Raw genomic sequence first — 25834 nt, 5'->3', positions numbered from 1 at the left:
GCAGTTAGGGGTCTTGCTCAGGGAGACTTCTACAAGAAAAAAACAGAAGCCACAGAAATCAGTAGGGTTCAACCTGGAATCTGTGAGGATGTGATATCTAGGAAAATGTTTATATTTTTACCTGAGGGTGGCGCTAGATGATAAGTAAAGAAGGTCAGTCGCTATACCACTAGTAGTAACAGGGAGTGGGTTGCAAGTGGACGATGTATAAAATATTCCGTTTTAGATTTTGTTTTCCTGCAACATTATAATCTTTGATACCATACAAATGTACATGTATGTGTGTGCATGTATGCTTCTTTAGAGTGTAATGTCACTTGTTTTGCTTTTACACTTAAAAAAATGAACTGAGAGAAAATGAACATTTCTTGTAATATCCTGTAAACTATCTTATAATGGCAATAAACAAGTTTTTAAAAAAAAACGTTGATATCGGAGCATTTTTATATCGGACTACACTAGAGCTTGAATGAACCATACCGCCATACATTTCAAATCAATCTGCACTTTCAACTGCATTATCATGACTTCCTCTTCCCCAAACCATAGATTCCATCAAAGCTTTCCAAATGTCTGTCTGTATAAAAGATACAAATAAAATATAAGTAGGGACAGAAATGAGGATAAGTGGCCTTACCTTGCCTGTATGGAGTCCCTAGTGCAGTGTTGGTCTCAAACAAGAGCCCAGCATCATAGAACACACCCATACTGTCCTTTCCCCCACCTGCTGTACAGCCAGTATCATACTTCTCCACTAGGTCCCACACCTGAGGCGCACACAAACACAAAACAGCAATTCAGCACAATACATTATAATATTTAACGTTTACTAAATGGCAGTTGCTTTATTCATTATGCAAAAATATAAAAAATATAAATATCTTGTTGACGCACTGCTCTAAAACCAGGCTGGTTTAAAATGTTTTTATTACTTTCACTATTGTAATCAAATAATTATAATAGTGAAGTTTCAACAGGTTTTCAGGAATATTGAACAGCTAGTGAACATGAGATTACAATGTTTTATCCAATATAGTAATCTTGGGAAGCACCACCTTTATATTTTAACCCATTAAAACCATCTGTGTCATTTTATATCAATTGAAAAAAGGCAGAGATCCGGGCACACAAAATATTTAAAAGAGGAGAAGAATCTTTAGAAGAGAAGAATCTTTATTAAATAAAGTTTAATAAAGATTCTTCTCCTCTTTTAAACATTTTGTGTGCCCGGATCTCCGCCTTTTTTCAATTGATGTCTTATCCCAATTGATCCAGGAGCACCTTTTTACTATTTTTACATATTTTATCTACCTGCATGTCTCCGTCGAGCACCTGGTTGCTTTCTTGCCTCTGCTGTGTCATTTTATACTTATAGATATTAAAAAATAGCAGATATACTACAGTAGCTCTCTCTCTCTCTCTCTCTCTCTCTCTCGAATACATATAATGTTGGGGGTCCTTGACATAAAAAAGCTTGAGAAGCATTCTAGCAACATACATTTTTCAGAAAACTGTTAGGTTTAATAGAAGACATTTGTAGAATCGGCTTCAGGTCTTAATGGGTTAAGAAGAAGCACCTTCCAGCTCCCACCACACCACACCACACCACACCACACCACACCACACCACACCACACCACACCACACCACACACAAAACACCTTTTTCTGGGTGAGACGATGTTTGTTGTTGAGGACGTAGATGCCTTTGTCCACAGCTACCAGTCCCACCATGGCTCCTGGGTCTCCTGTGACCTTCAGAACAAACCTCTTACGAGGCCCAAACGATTGCGCCTTTTGGACTGATTCTAGCTTCAACTACAGTACAATGACAGGGAAAGACAGTGGGAGAGGTAGAATAAATGGTATTGGAATATGTAGTTTATGCACAAGCACCAATCACTGTTTTTTGATATAAAGTGTGTAATGCCCTCCTTCAGTCTCATACACTAAAGTATTCGAGACAACCACTGATTTCTGCTATCATCAGTGACACTTATTTTGTGTGCATGTGTGTGTGTGTGTCTCTCACCACACCCATGCAGGTATCCTTTACATCCACCCAAATGGAGTCTGACACCACTTCATTGGTTCCAATGTGGTAATAGGCTATGATGCGGAATGAGGGTAGCATGTCCTTGGTAATGACCAATGACAGAGACACCAAGGTCTGGCCTTCTCTCTTGAAACGTTCAGCCTTGATTAACTGGCCTCTGCTCAGGATCTGACGTAATAAATTAAAACACATTATTCCAGTCGTTCTCAACCTGGTGAGCAGTAAGAATATTGGCAATATAGACCCCCAAATAAATGGCAAAACTAAGATTTTAATGACATTAATATTTAATATATTATATATTTATTTAAAAAAAAAAAAATGTAGTCATTTCACTGTTATACTGAAAGGTAGGAACTGCCATTGATCCAGGCACAATCGATTGACTGATCATTGAAATAAACATGCTGTTTTACACAAACACATGGGATCTGAACTCACTAGGTATGTAATGTCTTGCTTTGGAGCTGCTTGACTGGGAATGTTCAGGTTGATTTTTATGTTGTCTCCTAATTTCAGTTCAGTTGAGTCCACACCTGAAATATTAGCAACAATAACAGGACTTAATGTTAAACAATTACTGCTTTGTTTACTGCTTAAACACAATTATAAAATGCATGCATGCAAGCTACCTGCGTTACATTGTCGAACTCTAGGATTTAGGCCCCATCACATGGAGTAACATAGTTGTTGTATAGTTGAATTTTCTTTCTTTCTTTCTTTCTTTTTTTTTTTTTTTTACCTATGTGGAGGTAGTTGCTGCTCCTGGAAATATATGGGAGTGCACTGTATTTAGCATACGCCTGCCTGTCATCTCGAATGTTTATATCAGTGGTCTTTGCCTGGAATCACATAAACAGCCGCACACTTCAACCTCAACAACATGTTCATTGTCACGTCACAATTTTGCAGATGTAAAAGAGACAATTGAGAGACTTACGGTGATTTCCAGTTGTGGGGCCCCTACTATTGTGTTGACGGTGACTTTGGCCATGCCATTGCCTCCCGTTAGCCCACGCGAGTCCCCAGGTCCCACCAGCACAGGCACGCCCACGGCCGGAGAGTCATCAGGGTTCAGAACCACAACCTAATGTACAGTATAGTATGTGACAAACAGCTGACCATTCAAACCATGCATCAAGTTCTCAGATTCAAAAGTAATGAAAGGTAGTTGGGACCTTCGGGGAGGACCACCAGGGATCCTTGAAACAGGTTCCAGGGGGTCCACAAGCAAAATGTATTTGTGAACAAATTTGAATCATTTAGAAATATTTTAGATAGGGGCCCGCGATAAAAAGATATTGATATGGGATTACTTGAAATTGAGAACCCCTGATTTAAGGCCATTTCCTAGCAAACCACAGACAGGTTTTAAGGCTGTGGGAGATGATGTCTCAAAGTACAAAAGAAGTCAGTGTGTGTCTGAATGGAGATACTATAGCTATTGATCCAACAGCACTGTTTTATCATAGGAGGGCATATGGGTGAATTTTGTTTATTAGAAATAAAGTTAATTGTTTCCTTCCTCTTTTTGTAAAAGTGAGTGAAGTGACTTTGGGCGATTAGAAAAGTGCTATAAATCTGAGCTATTATTTTACCGAAACATCAAAGGACATTCCTGGCTTGAAGTACTTTGGTGTCATCTTGAAATGGATGGTGTAAGGAGATATGACTATCTGGATGCCTCTCAGCTGCGCCTCCACCATTTCACTGCCTGAAAGAGCAGGCAAATGCTATTCAGCCTACACATTTACAAACGACATATGCCCAAACATGCGGACGCAGACGCACATGCTCTCTCTCTCTCTCTCTCTCTCTCTCTCTCTCTCTCTCTCTCTCTCTCTCTCTCTCTCCTTACCACTTTCTGTCAGCACACTGACAGACACAAATATGGCGCTCTTCGTCAGACTTTCGATTTCGGGGAAAGCGTCAGTGATGTGCCTCCTCAGCAAGATGGCCTTTCCTTCACCTCTTACCACCTAAAAATCATGCATACAAAATTTACAGTTACGTACATACATATACACACACTCAATATATATATATTTTTCATGGAGCCCTTCTTAATGCATATACAGTATTATCCACTTTGGGCCACATATGTGAGCAGATCTTAATTGGATCACTTTCACCATACAGTTTAAACATAGCATTAAAATCAAAATAGAAATCAACTACAAAAAGTCCCCCTCGGGGCACAGGTCTCCACCAGGGCAGGTCAGGTTGTGGCCTCCTGGTGGCGCTATAATAGGCCAATGTGAAAAGGGTGCCATATAATTCTTATGCCTTAAATGGCAGTTGGATGATTTGAGGCATTTTGGTCCAAAAAGGTTTTTTGCAAAGATCCACCTGTTGGTGGCGCTATAACAGGCCAATGTGAAAAGGGTGGGATGTATTCCTCAGCCTAGTAGGAAAGTGCGTGAAAGATTTCACATAAATTGCTGCGTTCATGATTTGAGGCTTTTTTGTTCAAAACGGGCCAATACTGCAAACTTTGAAAGCCAATGTTAGCCAATTAGGATGGAATATGAAATATGAAATATTGGATAGATCCGTCTTGAGCACATGACTATAGAGATACTGTGTAATGTTTTGCGGATTTTGGGACAAAATCTGGAGGAGTAATAGCAAAAAATGTTTTTTTACAAAAGTCGGCCTCCTGGTGGTGCTATAACAGGCCGTTCAGGAAAATTTGGGGCAGAGGTTGGCATCTAGGGAGTGTGTGTGCAACATTTGGCTGGTAATTTACAATAGAGGACAAGATGAAAGAGACCATAGATGATAGATTGAAAAATTAGAGACAAGCCATAGGATTTCTACAAAATGCTAACAAACAGATAGGATTTGACAATATTATGCTAACCGGCACTTTCTGAAGAGACTCAGGGAAACTCTTCTTTTGATCCTGGTGAACTACTCCAAACACCACGTAGGCAACCCCATCCACCTCCTTACCAAACAGATACCTAAAAGCACACGTACAGAAATAAATGTGGTCACAATAATGTACAGACCAAAGTAAATAATCAACACATGCACCGATGGTGGAACAAAGTACGTTTAGTTCACTACTATACTTAATTGATTGATTGATTGATTGAAGAATTTATTAACAGTTTGCAGAATTACAGTACATTTCAAGCACAAACTGGGACATTGCACTCATTTTCAACATTTTACTATGTCATTAAATTTACCGCTACCATTATTTAATCCCTCCGTCGCGTCCTGCCAGGGTTTTATCGCGTGTGACACTTACTTTGAAGAGCCAAATATCCGTAATCGCATTTTACTATGAAACCATTCCGTGTGTGTTGACGAAGCTGGTGCTTGTTCTCTCGGTCGGTGGTGGAAAAAGTGGACCGCGAGTATCACAGCGCCTGCTACAGGCCGTTGAAAACGCTTGTCTGGGACAAAGCGACCCCTGCAATGTCGCTTCTGTGAGATAAAGCCGTCTGAAAACAGAGCCGGCAATGTAAGTGGATGCGCGCGCATTTTCAAAATGGCCGCGCCCATTGGGTCAGAAGCATAACAAAGCTAACGGACGGTAGATTTCGATACGATCGTATTAAAACATGCATTAATGAATACATCGCTGTTAAAACGGCTTTTCCGTTTGTGGCAGGCTACAAGATTCTACGTGTTAATATTCCTATGTTCCTGGCGGGCAAACGATATACCTTAGAGCTGTTGTGTGGAAATAATAAAAAAAAGTCCCCCATTCTGTGTTTCCTAGAACTGGAGATCTGAAAAAAATCATTAACATGTTAACCATGTTAATGATTTTTTTCATACTTACAGTTCTAGGAAACACAGAATACTAAATACTACACTAAAAAGTTTGAGAACCACTGAAAAGCAACATAGGTTTGTCACCCATTTTCAAATTATATCATAATGGTCCTTTTTTTTAAATGTTTTTTTTTTGGTGGCTTTCGCCTTTATTTTATTTATTTTTATTTATTTATTTATTTATTTATTATTTTATTATTATTATTATTATTATTTTTTTTTTATTATTATTATTTTTTTAGACAGTAGGCTGACAGGAAATGGGGAGAGATTGGGGGGGTGACATGCAGTGAAGGTCAAACCCGCGGCACACTGCCAGACTGGATTACCAGCCAAGGTGCCTGGACCGCTGAGCCACGGCCCAGGCCAAGGCATTGTAGTTTTGATGCGACCATAATGGTCCTTTTAATATATTTTGAGGGGCGCTAGCCCCTCCTATGTCCAGCTTTGAGAGTATGTGTAAACACAAACATTGAAGACAAAAGTGTGTAAACACAAACATTGAAGACAAAGGCGTGTAAACACAAACATTATTAAAGACAAAAGTGAGGCAAATTGTGATTTGCTCACCACGTGAGCTTGTAGATCACGATTTTGTTCTGGTAGCCTACATCTTTAAATCTTTTTGGAAGATTATTTTTTCCATATTAAAAACAAATTGTACTTTGTAATTTGTACTTTTGAATAGGCCTAGTTAAAGTATTTTTCAAAGTAGATAAGTGCTTTAATTCAAGTATACATTTGACAAGGCAACTTTAACTTGTACGTAGTTGAGCAATATTTGACCAGGAGCATCCATACTTTATTTCAAGTAGCCTTGTATCTAGTACTGGATATAATATACATAACAACTCTACTGTCCATTCATCTTTGTAAACCTCAACAGTACAGAGTTGCACCGGTCTCTTTGCACAATATGAAGACATTCACAATGTCACGTACGTAGCTAGGATGTCGATGTCTAGTTGATCGCTGTCCACGTAAAAGAAGGGGCTGCCAGGGGTCAGTTTCACTTCAAAACTAGGAAGCACTAGTAGAAATAGGGAAGTGGAATTCACTTGACCGTTCATTCATATTTCATGTTTGCTTATTGTTGTATACATTCTAAAGTTTGAATATCAAACATTATACATAAATAAAAACTCTTACCGTATTCCTTGACCTCAAAGTCAGCCGAGTAGGTCTCCAGAGGGTTATTTTGGAAACGGGCCACCACCTTCCACACTCCAATACTGCATGTGCATGCACACACACACACACACACACACACACACACACACACACACACACACACACACACACACACACACACACACACACACACACACACACACACACACACACACACACACCAAAAACATTAACAAAGGGATATTGCGACACAAAGATAGCACCAAGTCACACGTCTTAGACCCCATTTAGACTGAGACGTTTTAAAATATATCAAGGAGTCGCTGTCAAAAAGTTGACTGTATACACTCGAATCAATTAATCTATGTGTCTACACTAAAACAACCAAAACGGCAACCGGCCCTGAATGCGCCTGTAGTATATATGGCCAGTCTGTAGGTGGTGCTGTAGCACTAGCTGGCACAAAGCCTCAAAAAGAGAGAAGAAGACATGATGCCAGTGTTGCCATGTCTGTTTATTATAAGCGACTTTGGGCTTCTTTTTTGGCTTGTTAAGTGTATAGTTGATTATTTGGTCTTGTTTCCTATGATATGATTTTATTTTATTTTATTTTATTTAGCACATTATACAAACTAAATAATGAAACTATATATAACAAAAATACAGAAAAGGGAAAGTGCCTGGTTGAGGCAAGTAGCCCAATGGGCTACCTGTAGAGGCTACAAGATAGACTACAATAAAACATTTAGGTTTAGGACATGATTGTATAGATTTTCCTAAATACATGATTGGACTATATATTAAGTATTCTAATTTAAAAATACAACACTTAATCTACAGTAAGAGAAAAAACATATTTATTGTCATCTGGTCAATCAGAATGTTTGTTGTTCTGTTTAAAAAATATTCCACATTTGTCACTTTGTTTTCCATGATATATATTTTTAAATATCAGATCTACAAGCTCACAACGTGTCACATCACGACGCAAACTTGTAGATCTGCTATTCTCAAATAACCTGGTCGCTTTTGGGGTTGTTTTCATAGACCTGGTTGCTTATTTCTCTCACACAATCTGGCAACACTGCAGACGCTCCGATGTAAACAAAAACAGACAGGAGAATGCTATTCTCCATGTCCACTTGTTGCAATGCCGACGGTGGTGGTGTGTAGGAGCAGTACATTAGCTGTAAAAGCCCTAACTATTAACTATTTTCTGCAGGACAAATGCAATGTATAACGCTGGGTGCTGCCATCTTTGTTTATTATTGTTCGGGGGTGGCGCATGCGTCTTAAAAAACATGTGGGCTCTTGTGTCATCGGTCCAGGAAATATGCGGATTCGGACGTCCACACAGTGGCGCAAAAGTTGCGGTTTCATATTTATCCACTCTGGGACCCGGTTTCCAAAATCAACGGATTCATTCACCGTTTTGGTCGGCAGTGTGTAGATGAAAGGGCAAAACGATACAAAAGTTATGCGGTTTGACTGCGGATCGTCTCAGTGTAAACACCCTCTTAGTTTGGACTCTTATGTCCTAGCAGGATGGCTTGATCCACCAGAAGGTATAAGAAAAGAAAAACACCTGGCAATTTCTGGGATGTCATAATTTCCAGAGTGGAGCCCTGACTTCAAAGCGACGGTCTCCACTGGCAAAACGATGCCGTCAGGAGTCTGGTAAATGAAAACAATAGAAGGTAATTAGCATAATAAAGCATGTTGAGAACTGGGAATCTTTGCAAAGGGGGCCCGGTGTAAATCTTTTTCTTGACCTTTTGACCTCTTGAGCTTGCAGATCTGCTATTCATGGCGAATGTTCTCCACAGAATAGGCAGGCATGCTGGGGTTCAAGTGATTAGTATTACGCTTTTATTTTAATTTTGAATTAAGCATTCTGAAGTATAATTGTTATAATTGAACAGCTCAACTTTATGACACCAGCTCCTGTCTTAAATTGTAAAGCATTGGCAATGCTCTGTGTAACCACTTTAACCATTCATTTATACTTTGGCCAATACAAAATAGCAGATGATATAGCATTCACTTCGTGGTGTGCTATGAGCTAGTAGATCAGCTATTTTTTTTAAATCTTGAAAATGTATACAAATCTTTGAATATAGTATATATATAGTTCTTCCCAAAAAGAGTGCCAAGTTTTCCTCCAAGAGACCTTGGACTTTTTCTCTTAAGTGCCCAGTTCCGCTTTAGCAGTTACCGCCTGTGTTGCCTTGTGTTACACTAGAAGCTTGCGTGCCTGTGCTGCACTCACGTCTAATGCCACGCGTCGTGGCAATGCGATCTCAGTGAGACACAGTCACACACACACAGAAACCGTACATTTTCAATGAAGGCAGACAGCAATTATTTATCTTTGTCCATTGACCGTGTTGTATCTATGCTGGGCAGGTTGTGTGGGCGCTGTGTAATGGGTCCATCGCATCACGGAAAGGGAAACTGCGAACACCCACAAAGCTGGGTTGAAAACGCAGAAGTAAAGTCAGTGGCATATCACGGCCATAAAGCACAGGCGTAAACAGCACTTCCACATACTTCGCTTACATGACAGTCTATGACTTGGACAACCGAATCTCGCACAAAGCCGTGTGCGCACAAAGTGTGGTCTTCTCAATTGTGTACTGTACTAGTCCTTTGCGGTGCCCCATATAGATGAAATGGAATTGCGTTTGGCTCTCTGTTGATTAAACGACCCTCGACATGTGAATAGAATTTGGGGTGGATTGGACATTCCATTCGTGATTTGTGGCATTTTTTGTAAAATAGGCCCCTCCCACTAACATTAGAAGCCGATTTTAGAGCCGAACGATATGGACTATGACAATTGTGCCTGCAATGCCTGCATGTGGTGTTTTATTTGGATAGGTCCAGACAGAGATAAATTTGTTAAATTGAAGAAAGAAAAGAAATCAGAGCGATTGGTGCAGTCAGTGAGGAGCAGCGACAGTGTTTCAGACATTCACAGACAGACAAACAGACAGGAAACAAATAGCCACTCTGGTCAGATGACAAAGAAGTTGCTGCCCTGCCGTGGCTGTGACTATAACACATATATTTCAAATTCAAAATGAAGCTTTAAAGTTTAAAGTATAACACACACATCATCAACGTGATGTTGATGATAAAAGCAAATGGCCGGCCGGGTACGACACTCAGACTGCAGGTTCTTGATGAAGAGTACAGCTGACATGATTACAGAAAACAAACTGTAAATATGAATTCATGAGTGACGTCACACTGCACAGGACGGCATGTGGAAGATGGTAACACTAGACTGTAACGCTAAATGGTTGACGGTTGATGATAAAAATGTGTTGACCAGAATCAGAAATGATTCCACTAGACATTTAAGCATATACTTTATAGTGTATAGCGCAGGTCCTGACAGATTTTGACAAGTTGACACAAGCTGTAGCTGCAGCTATATGCAGCTGATATATCATTGAACGAATGTTATGTTGTAAATACTGTACCATAATCTCAATAGAAATGGAGTCAGTTTGGTTAGCATTAGCAGGATCCCTCTCAATGGGCACCATGCCAGGATTCACAGCAAACATCCTGAAATTAACTGAGTTTGTCGAGGTGTGTGTGTGTGTGTGTGTGTGTGTGTGTGTGTGTGTGTGTGTGTGTGTGTGTGTGTGTGTGTGTGTGTGTGTGTGTGTGTGTGTGTGTGTGTGTGTCAGACAGACAGACAGACAGACAGACAGACAGACAGTTTTGTCAATATTTATCAATCGCTTGTGTGCAAGAAACCCTCCCTGTTTGTTGAACAGTGAACTATAGTGAACTATAAATGCTATTTTAAACTCATAATTTGTATATATTTTTTTTAATCACATTTATAATAATAATAACTAACTAACTGACTAACTACAAAAGTGTGCCTTCAGCCTGGCGGAGACAATAATAGCATTGCACTCCTATCATAATCTGAAAGGTCAGGGCTTCCAGAAACACCTTTGTGCCCTGTCCCCCAATGCACGCATATTTGTGTAGGCTACATTGTATATAAAACAAAAAAATTCCACCTTCTTTGGCATTCATGGCTAAAATGTTATGTTTAACAATCATATAGTAGTATAGTATTGTGCTAAGGCGGTGGACTGACCTTTAGTATTGGGGGTGTAGATGGTCTTATCTGTCTGGATGAAGATGTAACCAGACTGGAAGGAGACCATGACCACCTTCTCCAGCAGCCGTCCAGGGAACTGAGCTTGCAGGTGGACATACTGCTTCATGTTGGGATCCTTCTTAAATTTATCAGATGGGATCTGAAACCAGTACAGGCAGAATACATTGGCTTTACCCCAATTATATTTAAAAGTGACATTCAATTGTGGTTTTCCGATTTCTTTACTTTAGTACAGTACCTACAGTATACCACAAATACTCAAGTAAAGTAAAAGTCTAAACTTTTCTTGAGTAAAACAAAGTACCAAAATATTGGCATCAAAATATAGTTTTAATGTTCAAAAACTAAAAGTACGTATCAAATGTCAATGCGTTGTGACTTCTGAGCTTGTAGATCAGCTATTTTAGAATAAACAAATTATAAAATATGGCTATTATGTTTTGCAATATTAATCTAAATCTAATCTAAAGTACCAACTTGTAACTAACATTTTCAACTTATTGTAGTTGTAATAATTTGCCTCATAGATTAGTTAAATTAAGTAAAATCACCTCAATTTATATTTATATTTAAGTACAATATTTTAGTAGAAATACTAATTTAGCCTACTTCCAATTTTGTTGAAACTTATTTTGATTTTGTAATAGCAAAATGGCGAATATGGATAATTCCACAGGAGTAAAACACATTTGCCGTGTGTCTTTTAAATACAGATTTATTCACCAGTTCCTAATTTCGATTTGGAAATTAAAATGTTCTACCACAATAATTACAATTTAAAGTTCAGATGAGACTTTTTAGAGGGCATAAAAAGTATTTATATTATACCGTAATATGTCCGATTGCTTGGAAGTTGTTGCCACTGTTAAGGGTTACAGATGTGGACTTCAACAGCCTTGAATTAGCCGGATAGTCCTTCACGTTGATTTCGATGACCTGGTCTGCACCTGTACAATCTTGACACTCCACAAAAATGTTTTCTGGAGATCCTACACGCAACACGTTAGGAGCAGACATCACCTGCCTGCAGACAGGAAAGGACAACGAGAGAGAGAGAGAGATAGGGGGGGGGGGGGGGGGGGGGGGGCTTAGAGAAGTGCCGGGAGGTTGCTGGTTCAATTCCCCGGACTGTGTTTCTATATTCAGGGTGGCGTTGCTGAAAATGAACACTCAGCTACGTACTATACCCTGGGTAAATAAAGAACAAAAAGGTAAAAAAGAAATATGATAAATTAGACCTCTATTACACCTTCTAATAGAGAAGTGTGTGCGTGCGTGAGCCAAAGTGGGTCATCATGTCCGTAGATCCATGCCAAAGACCCCAAAATAACCTCTGGCCTCTATATTTTCATTAAGTACTTTGCGTTTTGCCAATTATTTTGGGGTCCTCTTGCAATATCCTTACAGCCCACCAGTGGGCCCCAGCCCAGCCCACGGGTTGAGAATCGATGGTATAAAGGTCAACACAACTCATCAGGTCCTGCATGAACATTGACCACAATGACTAATCCACTGATCATCCTGGACAAGATCAATACTATATTTCATCATTGTTTTAGCTTTGCTTCTGACCGAATGCCTTTGATTGATTGATTGATTGATTGAAAAATGTATTAACAGTTTGCAGAATTACAGTACATTTCAAGCACAAACTCAATACAAAGGCTGTTAACTGTGAGTGGACGACCCAATTAAGCATTACACTTGTTTCCAATAGGGTCCACCATGTTCAAATCATCAAAAACATTTAGAGACGTACAAATAGACACTTCTATATAGACAAAGGACAGAACAGGAATTCATCATAAAGGAGGTAAAAAGGGAAAAGAAACATAAACAGTGAGGGAAAAAAAAGGGGTGGGCGGTGGGGGGGATTCACGTTCAGCTCCGTTAATTAGTTTGTTTTCCTTGGAGGAGCTGCGTTGGGTCCCCAAGTCGGCTCCGTGGCCGTACCTTGAGTTGGCCTGCAGTATGTATACTCAGCAAAACATTAAACTAAAAAAAAAACATGTCCCTGAAGGAGGCGATGCACAATGAACCTGTTATGGACTAATACATTCTAGAACTGTACTCATTTCCCTCTTAAATAAACAAATATAAGTAAAGAATGCACCACCAAAATTACATATATTTTTTACACGCGACCCCCAAACATGGGTCAGTTACTCGACGTTGCTACAGGTCTACTTACAATGGAGATGCATCAGCCAGATAAGAGAGGGTCAGAGAGGCCACACACAGCTGCCATAGTAAAGTCTCCAGCATCCTGCTTGCTGCCTACTCTGCTGTCAATGTGGTCTGAAACCACAGACACTTACTTTTTCCTCTTCACCCATTCCATGCAAACACACGCACGCACGCACGCACGCACGCACGCACGCACGCACGCACGCACGCACGCACGCACGCACGCACGCACGCACGCACACACACACACACACACACACACACACACACACACACACACACACGTTTTCCTGGCACAGGAAGGTAAATAGCAGAAAATCAATAAGGCAGATTCCAGCAATGAAGATTGCGTGGTTCTGTGGTTTCCCCCTAATATAAAACATTGCACTTATTGGGGGTCAGAAGTAAAAAATAAACAAAAAATCTGACCCGTCTGACTGTACTGTACTGTACTGTACTGTACTGTACTGTACTGTACTGTACTGTACTGTACTGTACTGTACTGTACATCACCACTCACTTCAGAAGGGTCTGAGTTTTATATACTGTATATAACTGTACTGTACTGTACTGTACTGTACTGTACTGTACTGTACTGTACTGTACTGTACTGTACTGTACTGTACTGTACTGTACTGTACTGTACTGTACAAGCTCTCCTCCCTGGCCTGTGTGTGTGTGTGTGTGTGTGTGTGTGTGTGTGTGTGTGTAGTGTGACTACGGAGATAGATGAGGTACATCAGAACATGGGCTACTGTCCCCAGTTCGATGCCATCAATGACCTGCTGACTGGTCGAGAGCATCTGGAGTTCTACGCCATCCTGAGAGGAGTACCTGAGAAAGAAGTCTGTGAGGTCAGTCAAAAGCGCACGCACGCACGCACGCACGCACGCACGCACGCACGCACGCACGCACGCACGCACACGAAAAAAGATTGACTACATTGGTAAAATCACACTCATGTGAAGTGAGTGGTGCAACTCTGTGTGGGGGTGGGGGGCGGAAGTTCCAGACCCACAGGGCGGCTCGCCGCCCCGCGTAATGGCACACCCGAAATCACCATATATACAGTTTGTCATGGTCTGTCGCCCCACAGACCACGTCTCCATGTCAACCACTCCCACATTACATTCCAGCTCTCAGTCCTTGCCACACACCTGCACACACTCCCTCATTAGCCCAACAGTGCCATGCCCCTTTCACACCTGAGGACACTTCTCCAATCATCCTGCCCCCTATAAGACTGGACTCTTTCCATACACACACTGCCAGTACATACTATCTGTTCCTGAGATCATGTTTCCTTGCAGTTCTGTCTTCGTCGTGTGCCTCTGTGAGATTTTGGTATTTTGGACATTATGCTTTGTGTAAGGTTGGCTTTTTTGGACTTTTGAACTGTTTTGCATCCCTGCTTTGTGTTTGAACAGTTTAGCTTTTGTTTACCTGAGTTTCTGCTTGCACCCTTTGTATTATTTGTGTAAGCTTTACCTTTGTTGGAATTAATAAATAAGTTAATTTGAACTTTCTCTGCTTGTGGCTCTGCGCTTGGGTTCCATCTTCTGCAAACCGTGACAGAATGTACTGGCCATAATGAACCCAGCAGAGCTAAAGCTTTTTCATAGAAAGGTGGCAGAATTAGAAAATGTGGTTTCTCGTCTCTTGGCCTCTCCACCTAAACTGCGTACTGAACTCCAAGTGGAGATATCAACACAGCAGCAGTGGTTCAAGGAGAGACCATGGGTAAGCCATTTTGTCCCCCACCTGAATGTGGTGCGTGGGAGGCTTAAGGACTTTGAAGACTCCTCAATACCACATGTTTCTCAGCCAGCTCCCAACTCCATTAGGCTTGGAGTGGTGAGTCTGCAATCAGCCTGCCCTGTTCCAGACCAACAAAGGAACCAACCCTTGGACTTATTTTCATATTTCTGCAAACATGTGAAAATACCTGTGTACTCTGAGCCGGTTCAAGTCCAGGACCCATATGAGGGGTCGCGCCTAGCCCTTTGTGTGGGGAACCGTGGGCCTGCTAGGGGAAGGCGTGGTCGCCATGGCTCCCTACATCCCCAGCGGTCTTCACTGCCCAGCACTTCGCTGCCTGGTGTCCAGACCACCCTTCTGCCCGGCTCTCCGCCGCCCAGCCTGCCCGGCTCTCCGCAGCAGCCCTGCCTGCCCAGCCCTCCGCAGCCCTGCCTGCCCAGCCCTCCGCAGCCCTGCCTGCTCAGCTCTCCACTGCCTGCAGTTCCACCTGCAGTCCAGTCTCCAGAATCTGCAGCATCCTCCTCATCTCCTGGGTGTGCAGTGTCCTCTGGGGTCCTGTCTGCAGCATCCTCCTCTCCTGGGTGTGCAGCATCCTCCTCTCCTGGGTGTGCAGCATCCTCCTCTGCTGGGTGTGCAGCATCCTCTCCTGGGTGTGCAGCACCCTCCTTGTCTCCTGGATGTGCAGCATCCTCCATGTCTCCTCGGTGTGCAGCTCTGCCTGCAGCCCCGCCTCCTGAGCCTGCAGCCCCGCCTGCAGCCCCGCCTCCTGAGCCTGCAGCTCCGCCTGCAGCCTCGCCTCCTGAGCCTGCAGCTCCGCCTGCAGCCCCGCCTCCTGAGCCTGCAGCTCCGTCTGCAGCCCCGCCTCCTGAGCCTGCAGCTCCGTCTGCAGCCCCGCCTCCTGAGCCTGCAGCTCCGTCTGCAGCCCCGCCTCCTGAGCCTGCAGCTCTGCCTGCAGCCCCGCCTCCTGAGCCTGCAGCCCCGCCTGCAGCCTCGCCTCCTGACCCTGCAGCTCCGCCTGCAGCCCTCCCTCTTGAGTCTGCAGCAATGGCTCCTGCAGCTCTGACGCCTGCAGCTTCGGCTCCAGAGCCTGCAGCATCTCGTGTGGCGCCACCTCTGCCTGCAGTATCTCCTGTGGCGTCGCCTCTGCCTGCGGCATCCATTGCGTCGCCTCCCAAGTTTTCCGCCTCATCTCTGCCGTCTCAGCCTCCCGGCCGTCCGCCCGACGACAACCTGACCGCCTCATCTCTGCCTCCCGGCCGTCCGCCTGACGACAACCTGACCGCCTCATCTCTGCCTCCCGGCCGTCCGCCCGACGACAACCTGACCACCTCATCTCTGCCTCCCGGCCGTCCGCCCGACGACAACCTGACCGCCTCATCTCTGCCTCCCGGCCGTCCGCCCGACGACAACCTGACCGCCTCGTCTCTGCCTCCCGGCCGTCCGCCCGACGACAACTTGACCGCCTCGTCTCTGCCTCCCGGCCGTCCGCCCGACGACAACTTGACCGCCTCGTCTCGGCCTCCCGGCCGTCCGCCCGACGACAACAGGACCGCCTCGTCTCGGCCTCCCGGGCGTCCGCCCGACAACTTGACCGCCTCGTCTCGGCCTCCCGGCCTTCCGCCCGACGACAACTTGACCGTCTCGTCCCAGCACCCAGGCCGTCCGCCTGACACCTTGTCCCAGCATCCTGGCCGCCCACCTGACGTCACCTGCTCGGCATCAGTTCCCCTCCTCCAGGCCCCCTCCGCCCACCCTGCTCTGTGCTCCAGGCCAGCATGGTGGGACGTCTGGAAGCCGTCCCTTAAGAGGGAGGTACTGTCATGGTCTGTCGCCCCACAGACCATGGCCCTCATTTATCAATCGAGTGTAAAATCTGCCCCAAATTCGAGTGTAGGATTCGTAGTACACCCACGTCGGGTCGGCATTTACAAAGTGATCGCAGACAGCTGTTTCTTCCTTAATTTCGTTCGGACGTTTATAAATGTGACGGCTGAAATCTATCTGGCACGCCCTATGAAATCAAGCCTCGCCCTCGTTTTTGCGACATGAACAACTGCAGTACGACCTTGGAAACCATAGTTACATGACGAAAAAAGTCAATAAAAAAGTCACCCCCCTCTCATACACACACAGACGCACGCACGCACACGCAACTTGCAAGTCCAACTGGTTTGTTGTAGCCTATCTTAAATAAATTGTGCATGCAACTTTCTGGTTAGTAAACCACAGCATGCAAGCCGCCTTTGTTTTAAAATGGTTCCCCAAACCGTTCACACTTCACACTTCACTATCGGCCGGGGCTACCCCCCCCATGCTAATTTGCCCAGTCAATCATTTGATCCGCGCTACGCGCCTGCCGTGTGTTGTTAGTTGTAGCCTATATTAAATTATTAAAGTATTTATTCATTTAATATAGCCTACAACAATATATTAGTGAACGAAAATCTGAACCTGCATGTGAACAATGAATTAAATAACAAATAGGCGCACACACACGCTGCTGTTTTCCTCCTCTCCTGTCCTGTCTGTCTCTATCACTGTTCATGACACCGCGACCATGCACGTTTATGACAATCTATTTAGATTAGCCTACCTCGCTAGTCGCAGTAGTAGTCGGTGCAGTGGCTGGGCTATCAACTGACAATTATATAAATGTGCAGCCTAAACCAGCCTCATGTGGCACACTGGCACTGGTGGGCTGGCAGCCTGGCTGGGTGGTTTAGCCTATACCTAACTCCGATGCGGTCAGCGGTCCCCAATTTTGCGCTGGCACGCCGGCATGGCACATTTGGCATTCGAGCGACGCGTCGGGTTTATTAAACGAGGAGGAGATTGCACATAGGCTACTGTAACTCCAGAAAGACATCGGCCTGCTGTTGATTAGGCTACAGTAGGCTACCCAAGTTGGGACTCTCCGCAGCTGCAGCGCTGCACTCTCCAACGTCCCGTCATGGAAATATTTCAGCACAGACAGCCCAAATCCTCGCATGTATGCGCTCATCATGCAAAACACTGTTTAAATGGCTTACGCATCTAACTTGCAACATTGTTTTTAAATGCGCGATTTTAATTGCTTGCTTGTAAAGTTGGAAAGCTCCTACTAATTTCATATGACACAAAGACACATCGTTGATGTATTCCTTAACTTTTTTTTACTTTTTTACATTTAGCCCATATACATACCTATACAGTTTTATATAAACATTTTAGGAGTGAATACATATGTTTCGATGCCTGTGACAGCCTCTCAGCTGGTCAAACAATGCTGCTCCGCTGTTCTACGACAGAAAAACAGGTGAGGACAAAGCGTACGACAGCTCCCGACCAGACGTGGTTATTGTCTTGGCTCAAGTTCAAAATCAAACGTTGGCGCAAATGGTAAATGCCGAAAATTGCGGTAATTTCGGCGTACACCCATATTTTGGCGTACGCACGGTTGATAAATGAGGGCCCATGTCTCTATGTCAACCACTCCCACATTACATTCCAGCTCTCAGTCCTTGCCACACACCTGCACACACTCCCTCATTAGCCCAACAGTGCCATGCCCCTTTCACACCTGAGGACACTTCTCCAATCATCCTGCCCCCTATAAGACTGGACTCTTTCCATACACACACTGCCAGTACATACTATCTGTTCCTGAGATCATGTTTCCTTGCAGTTCTGTCTTCGTCGTGTGCCTCTGTGAGATTTTGGTATTTTGGACATTATGCTTCGTGTAAGGTTGGCTTTTTTGGACTTTTGAACTGTTTTGCATCCCTGCTTTGTGTTTGAACAGTTTAGCTTTTGTTTACCTGAGTTTCTGCTTGCACCCTTTGTATTATTTGTGTAAGCTTTACCTTTGTTGGAATTAATAAATAAGTTAATTTGAACTTTCTCTGCTTGTGGCTCTGCGCTTGGGTTCCATCTTCTGCAAACCGTGACACAGTTAATATGTGCGTGTGTGTTTGTGTGTGTGTTAGGTTGCGCACAGGTGGTGAAAAACAACCATGCTGTTTTTGTGCTCAGACGCACCCACCCAGCCAGCCACCCACACACATAGCTCCGTAAAGGAGTGGTTGCACCACTCAAAAAAGACAAGAAAAGAGGTGAGAAAACCACATATTTCACCACTAACCTCCTGTTCCTCTTCTCTCCGCTAGGTGGCAGACTGGGGTATACGTAAACTGGGGCTTGTGAAGTATGTGGACAAGGCAGCAGGCACCTACAGCGGAGGCAACATGAGGAAACTATCCACAGCCATGGCGCTGATAGGAGGACCACCTGTAGTGTTCCTGGTCAGTAACGCTCGCACTCGTTTATTTACATAAGCCATTCTCCCAACAAAAGTGATTGATCCAAGCCAGAACGCCATCGACTGACTGATCATTAAAACAAACTATGCTCTGAAAATGCACGCGGCCGTCGGCCCACCCATCTGACCACGTAACACAGCAGGCTATGAACGGCCATGCAAGCTTGTAGATTTGCTTTTTACGATCTGCTATTTTGTCCACCGCACATTTCGACTTGCACTCAGGGAGTAACTCTGGACAAAAGAGTCTGCTAAACGTGGCAAATCATAAGAACATAGACAAAGGGCTATATCTTGTGCCACCCCTTAACCCTTATCCCTAAACTTATTTGCCATTTTTTACTATTTTAAAAAACCTTTTTAAAGAGTTCAAATAGCTGATCTACAGGCTCACAACGTGTAGATGTAGATCGGCTAGTTGAACTATTTTAAAATGATTTTCAAAATAGTAAAAATGACAAATACGTTTAGGGATAAGGGATAAGGGTGGCGCAAGATGGAGCCCTAAGACTAAGAATTAGTTAGACCTCACTGTGCAGTCGTGTTGTGCTGAGACGTATCTTCTGTCTCGACAGGACGAGCCGACGACAGGGATGGACCCCAAGGCGCGGCGTGCCCTGTGGAACGCCATTCTCAGCATCATCAAAGAGGGACGATCCGTAGTTCTGACCTCTCACAGGTTAGCACAATCGCTTCTATTTAGTGGAGAAAGAAAGCCTACTAGAGATGCTCATGTCTTCACAGGTCATTGTTTGCGTTGTGTGTACCAGGATGTTAACATCTTTGTGTTAATAATATACATGTAACCCACAGTATGGAGGAGTGTGAGGCGTTGTGTACCAGGATGGCCATCATGGTGAACGGAAGGTTCCGCTGTCTGGGTTCTGTCCAGCACCTCAAGAACAGGTGAGAGAGAGAGAGAGTGCTCCGAACACACTGCCTCTGGCACAGCTACAATGCTGCATGTCAATTTCTGCATGTCCGTTTTTCCTATCATTTACTCACGCCATTGTTGGCTTGTGTTGGCTTGAATACAAGCCAACACGACTTGCACATGACATTCCGTTACAGTGAATGAAGAATACTGTCCAGATTTATAGCTATCTACGATTTATTTGCTAAGTTGATAGCATATCGTGTCATGAATAATCAGTGAGAAAGGCCCTCACTGGCGTAGTTAGCACTGAGAATTATTGAAGTTATACAGTGCATTTTTATTAATAGAAACCAAACGCTGATTACCATACTCAGCGGAACAAATACCCCAAGAATTATAATAACAAAACACTGAAGTAAAAGAGAGGCCTTTATTAACAACAGCAAAACTAATTTCTCATCTGTCTAAATTAGTTTATACATCTGTTTATGAACTCCAAAACAATACCCCACAAGGAATAGATAAGAAAGAAAGATCATTAGAGTGTCCTCCTGTCTTGAACCAGGCCAGTTAGCTAACCTCTTCCCTCTCCATCATTAGAGTGTCCTCCTGTCTTGAACCAGGCCAGTTAGCTAACCTCTTCCCTCTCCATCATTAGAGTGTCCTCCTGCCTTGAACCAGGCCAGTTAGCTAACCTCTTCCCTCTCCATCATTAGAGTGTCCTCCTGTCTTGAACCAGGCCAGTTAGCTAACCTCTTCCCTCTCCATCATTAGAGTGTCCTCCTGCCTTGAACCAGGCCAGTTAGCTAACCTCTTCCCTCTCCAAACAGGTTCGGGGACGGCTACACCATCATCCTGCGGGTGGCGGGTCCCGACCCAGACCTGCGGCCGGTCATGGGCTTCATAGAGCGCGAGCTGCCAGGCAGCACGCTGAAGGAGAAACACCGCAACATGCTGCAGTACCAGCTGCCCTCCTCGCTCACCTCCCTGGCCCGTATCTTCTCCCTGCTCTCCTCCAACAAGGAGGCTCTCAGCATAGAGGACTACTCCGTGTCCCAAACCACTCTAGACCAAGTAAGAAGACCCCCCCCCCCCCCCCCCCCCATCATGCTGTTTGTTGTTGTTGTTTAGTAATGGCTTGTAAGGGTACGTGATGAGTTAGATGTTTGGGGGCTGATGCCGAGTGAAAAGGGGTCTGATATCATTATATTGCCCGGTATCCAATGACGGATCATTGCAATAACATAGACATCAGTGCAGTTAAACAGTAAACTTCACGGGAATTTAATAATATATTAGTATAAGAAACATGAATTGAATTTTTGAATTACCACAAGCATATTTTTTCTGCATTATGTTTTGTAAAGAATGTTTTCATTCTGTATGTTACACACTAAATGTGCTGATAAAATCATCTATCCATCATCCCCCTTGTAAAAAAACAGCCCATAGTGTTGAATGCTATTCATTTCAGTGTTCGCTCAGTATTGTTGGCATGATGGTTGTCTTGGCCTACTGTAACGTCCATCTAACTGTCGTTCCGTCTTCCCGCAGGTGTTCGTTAACTTCGCCAAGGACCAAAGTGATGAGGACCAGCTGAAAGACCTCCACCTGAACAAGAGGGACGCCGAAGTGGTCGATGTTTCTAAACTCAACTCCTTCCTCACGGACAGCAAGGCACGGGAGAGCTGCGTGTGATTCTACAACCAACCAAAAGGGGGTAGAGACTAACAACCCCCGCCCAACCTAGCCTCGGTCCCAGGCTCACTTAACTGCGAAAAAGAAGAGCCTGGTCACAACCTAGGACAAATAAGCTATCTAAGGCACGACTTCCGCCGTGTAACCCCCCCCCGGAAGTTAACGTTTTTTGACCAATCGCCGCGTTGTGTTCCCGAAAATGTATTCCCGCTGAAATGATCATTGGGTGGGGACTAGTAAACACAGCCGCACCGCGTGACGTAGTTATCTTACACGCAACACTTCCGCCACTTCCGCTGATAGTCTTTTCAGCGTAGGTCCTGCCCAGGGTGCGCCCAACCCCACCACCACCTCTACCAACACCAATCAGAAACAAGGACCACTTAAGGAGGGACATGTTCTTTTTTTATTTCAATTTTCCTTTAGTCTTTTCAATGATCATTTCTCAGTGGACCTGCGGATAAGCACACAGCCTTCTTGAACAAGATGAGGTGGGACTTGCAGGCGTTCAGACAAGACACTGAAATAATGAGGGAAAAAAAGAGAAAGAAAAATAAATCAATGCAAATCAATGCAAAACTACTATGTGAGAGAACTGTTAAGCTACTAAGACACGAGGGAGTGGATTGGGCGTGGAGGCAGAAGACTGGTGCTTCTCCTCCACATCACGGACGGGTTGAACGGCGGACCGAACAGACTTGAAGCAGAATCAGACCCATCAGGGGGGGCTTATTCACTCACTGGATGAGGCGGTTTGAATCCCGTCCGTCTTCATGCACGAGCGATCAAATGGTGGGAACGTGCAGCGCTCGCTGGACCGAGCGTTGAGTGAGTCGGCTCACTTGGGGAAAACTGAGTTATCGGCACTCAGCCGGAAAATGTGTATGTGCTATTCTGATGTTAAAAAGATGCGAAAATGTACCAATCATTCACGGCTACAGGGGGAGGGGTTATTGTTTTATATTCAGGGTCAAATCCCTCTCCATCTCTCTTCGTTACCATGTGCAGTTGTTTTAAAACGACAATGATTGATAATTCTACAATTCAAATGATCTCACTCTAAAAAATATATATTTATGCTAGGCAAACTGTTTCTAATTTGATCAATTTAGCTTCATTTATTTTTCTTTCTTTCTTTTTATACGACTATATGCATCAAATAGGTAAATTTAACCTCAACAGAGTTTCGTGTTGGATTATTTGATATTGATTATGGTAGATCACTTTTTCTTTCCGTTATTTGCTTGGTTTTTTATGTCTTTTGACATTGTCCAGCACAGTGCCTATACGTGGCCACATCCTGAGTTTCAGGCTAAGGGTTTTGCTGTGTGTACTGTACCATGGGTCGAGAGAGAACTCACAGCACTCCAACAACTCCACAACACCATCGACAACAACAATGTACATAGGCTACCGAGGAATGTATGTGACAGACAGCAACATCGAACAGTCGACCGATGACACCATGCATGAAAGGGCAGTCAAAGCAATGGACCGCTTTCATTGAGACTGTATTGGATCAAATGGCAGGCAACAAAGACCAAGAGGAACAAAAGATGCTTGTCAAGTTGTCAGTGCAGAATAATGCTCCAGGATAGGCTGCAGAGATGTGATGTAAAGTGAAAAGCAACTGATAGATTCTTGTTTATTGGTCTTCGGAAGTACCTGGAAATATTTATTGCATGCTCTCACACACACACACACACACACACACACACACACACACACACACACACACACACACACACCATGACAATCCTCACTTCTATAGTGTGTGTCAAAGCATGACTTGTCAGATGGGCTTATTAGGGACCTGAAACGGACTGAAATCATACTCTATTGTTGGATTTTCTGAGCATATAAGCAGTACATGTGGAGTCTAAATCCATGTTGTAAAAGAAAAACATGTGTATTAATGTGACTAATGAGTGACTAGAGGTAAGGCCTAAGATCCCATCTATGGAGAGGAGTTTTTCTTATCCAGAACCCTGCTAGCTCTGGTTGGCTAGCATCCTCTCTGTGTATGGGATGTAGAGAATATCCATTCCACAGACAGATGCTTTTATTATGCACCTGTGTTACATCACAGGCGGAGCCAACACAGATGTGGATATTATGTGCGATAATACTATTGTGATGTTGTCAAAAGAAAAACAAAAAAAGAAGAAATATACAGTACTTGTGAAGTGTAAAACACAGCACCGGTGCCAAATGGAGCTGAATGTGTATTTTTGACCAGCATAATTCTGAGGACACAACGATTCGTACCGTCAAAGTTGCGTGCTTTTGTTTTTATTTCAAATGTTTTTTAGCAAACAGTCGGCTACAATTTTCCTCTTTGATTGCCTCTTTTCCCAACATATATATATAGAAAAAAGAAAACACACGTAGGTGTACTATCTGTGCTCCCTTAATTCTGTTTGTCTCATCTTTGTATCTTCAGTGCAGTTGCCAAACATCAGTATCTTTGTGAAATATGTCTACAAGCCATCACAATGTTGGAGACATATTACACATAAGCGTCCAGACTTTCACAATCATTATCCTCTTCCATTTTGTAAACGAGACACAGCTAGCCAGTGAGACAGGCCGTCTGGATCGTCACACAGTGAGACAAACCACAGGGACCACATCAGTGAGTGCACTTCCGAGTGCTTCTAATCTAAACCTGCCATCGTTCAACGTTATGAGTCGATGGGGGGTGCTCAATTTTATTTTATTATCTCTTGTGGAGGGTTTCTATTTATTTATGGGTTATACATGCAGTGGGGTGTCAAGGCCTCTGAACTACCATTAATATGAGTTGAGTACAGTTCTCAGCCTAATCCACATAGACACCCACGCTGTGTGGAAACCCACTGAGCACTTTATGGCCAGAGTCCTTCATCCAAACACATCCAGGACGGTGCAGGGCTCTGGTTATTGGCACGTCAAAACATTGAGACTATTTAAGAAACCTTTTGCACTGGAACACGGCGGACAAGAAAAAGACTATATACCACTATCATGTTCTAAGAAATTTGTTCCAAGGGAAGCTAATTAGAGGCAGTATAGTGGAAAAACAAGGAGGTTTAAAAAGAAAGGTAGAAGTGTAATACCATGATGGTGATTTCCTCTTTTCACGCTAAATATTATTTGTTTACATTTTGAAGTATTAAACAGTGGCTGTTTGAGTCTGTTACTTGTTGTGTACAGTTACTATTATACATGAATAAATAAATTCATACATTTTGAAAATAACATTGGTGTCATATATTTCTCCACTGCTGACTTAATGCATTTCACTCTACTGAAGTAGCGATTGTTAAAAGTTTAGTTTCGAAAAAGGACTCTGTGTAAGTAAGAATAGAATAGTCAGACAGACAGACTAAATTTAGAATGCTTCTCGCATTCAAGTGAGCAGCCCAACTATTCGAGAATACTCGTGTACCCATTTCAAGGAGATATGAGACAGACCATGTGATGTGGGACAACACCGTTTTAATGAAGATAGGGATGAAACATTGGGATATATTTTGCACACAATACAAAATGAGTAGCTTACTGTACGTATAACTTCCCCCATAGCAGGGAAAATAGACATTGAGGAAAGGAAAACATATTGCTTTGACTACTGTGGACATCCATGCATTGTTAAGTAGTCCACCAGTTTGACTACTGTGGACACCCATGGATTGTTAAGTAGTCCACCAGTTTGACTACTGTGGACATCCATGGATTGTTAAGTAGTCCACCAGTTTGACTACTGTGGACATCCATGGATTGTTAAGTAGTCCACCAGTTTTTGCAAACCCAAACAGACAGGCCTGTGTTCATCACCCTGGCATTCTATTGCTGTGGGCCAATACTCTATCCATGTCCTCTCACCCATCACATACTGGTACCTAAGG

The 25834-nt window shown here is 43.5% G+C and overlaps 3 protein-coding genes across 3 annotated transcripts in view; 1 reads left to right on the top strand and 2 right to left on the bottom strand.

Annotated features, from left to right (window-relative positions):
* LOC306921256 (complement C3-like) overlaps window positions 1–12144 on the bottom strand; it is a gene marked incomplete at its 5' end in the record, with an annotated part of 39742 nt that extends 27598 nt beyond the window's left edge. The window contains 15 exons of the mRNA XM_079498366.1: window positions 638–767; window positions 1661–1816; window positions 2031–2222; window positions 2496–2590; window positions 2797–2896; window positions 2995–3141; window positions 3653–3768; window positions 3913–4033; window positions 4918–5020; window positions 6789–6876; window positions 6996–7078; window positions 8563–8651; window positions 10466–10563; window positions 11104–11266; window positions 11956–12144. Of these exons, the coding sequence (XP_079354492.1) occupies window positions 638–767; window positions 1661–1816; window positions 2031–2222; window positions 2496–2590; window positions 2797–2896; window positions 2995–3141; window positions 3653–3768; window positions 3913–4033; window positions 4918–5020; window positions 6789–6876; window positions 6996–7078; window positions 8563–8651; window positions 10466–10563; window positions 11104–11266; window positions 11956–12144 (1870 nt within the window). The remainder of the gene's footprint in view (window positions 1–637; window positions 768–1660; window positions 1817–2030; window positions 2223–2495; window positions 2591–2796; window positions 2897–2994; window positions 3142–3652; window positions 3769–3912; window positions 4034–4917; window positions 5021–6788; window positions 6877–6995; window positions 7079–8562; window positions 8652–10465; window positions 10564–11103; window positions 11267–11955) is intronic.
* A 1916-nt stretch (window positions 12145–14060) lies between these two features.
* On the top strand, window positions 14061–24326 carry LOC306921255 (phospholipid-transporting ATPase ABCA1-like; the record flags this gene model as incomplete). Its single annotated transcript, XM_079498365.1, has 6 exons — window positions 14061–14168; window positions 19218–19352; window positions 19945–20048; window positions 20183–20275; window positions 21077–21320; window positions 21801–24326. 6 exons carry the CDS (start codon window positions 14061–14063, stop codon window positions 21942–21944), a joined length of 828 nt encoding a protein of 275 aa, XP_079354491.1. The 3' UTR covers window positions 21945–24326.
* Window positions 24327–25417: 1091 nt separating this feature from the next.
* The window catches only part of LOC306921254 (complement C3-like), a gene marked incomplete at its 5' end in the record, with an annotated part of 28807 nt that continues 28390 nt past the window's right edge, over window positions 25418–25834 (bottom strand). Inside the window, one exon of the mRNA XM_079498364.1 lies at window positions 25418–25828. Coding sequence (XP_079354490.1) covers window positions 25687–25828 — 142 coding nt within the window. The 3' untranslated portion in view covers window positions 25418–25686. The remainder of the gene's footprint in view (window positions 25829–25834) is intronic.

Source organism: Electrona antarctica (assembly GCF_951216825.1).
Source record: "Electrona antarctica genome assembly, chromosome: 4".
Lineage (NCBI taxonomy): Eukaryota > Metazoa > Chordata > Actinopteri > Myctophiformes > Myctophidae > Electrona > Electrona antarctica.
Note: the sequence above shows the minus strand (reverse complement) of the source record. Positions and strands in the feature narration are given on the sequence as shown.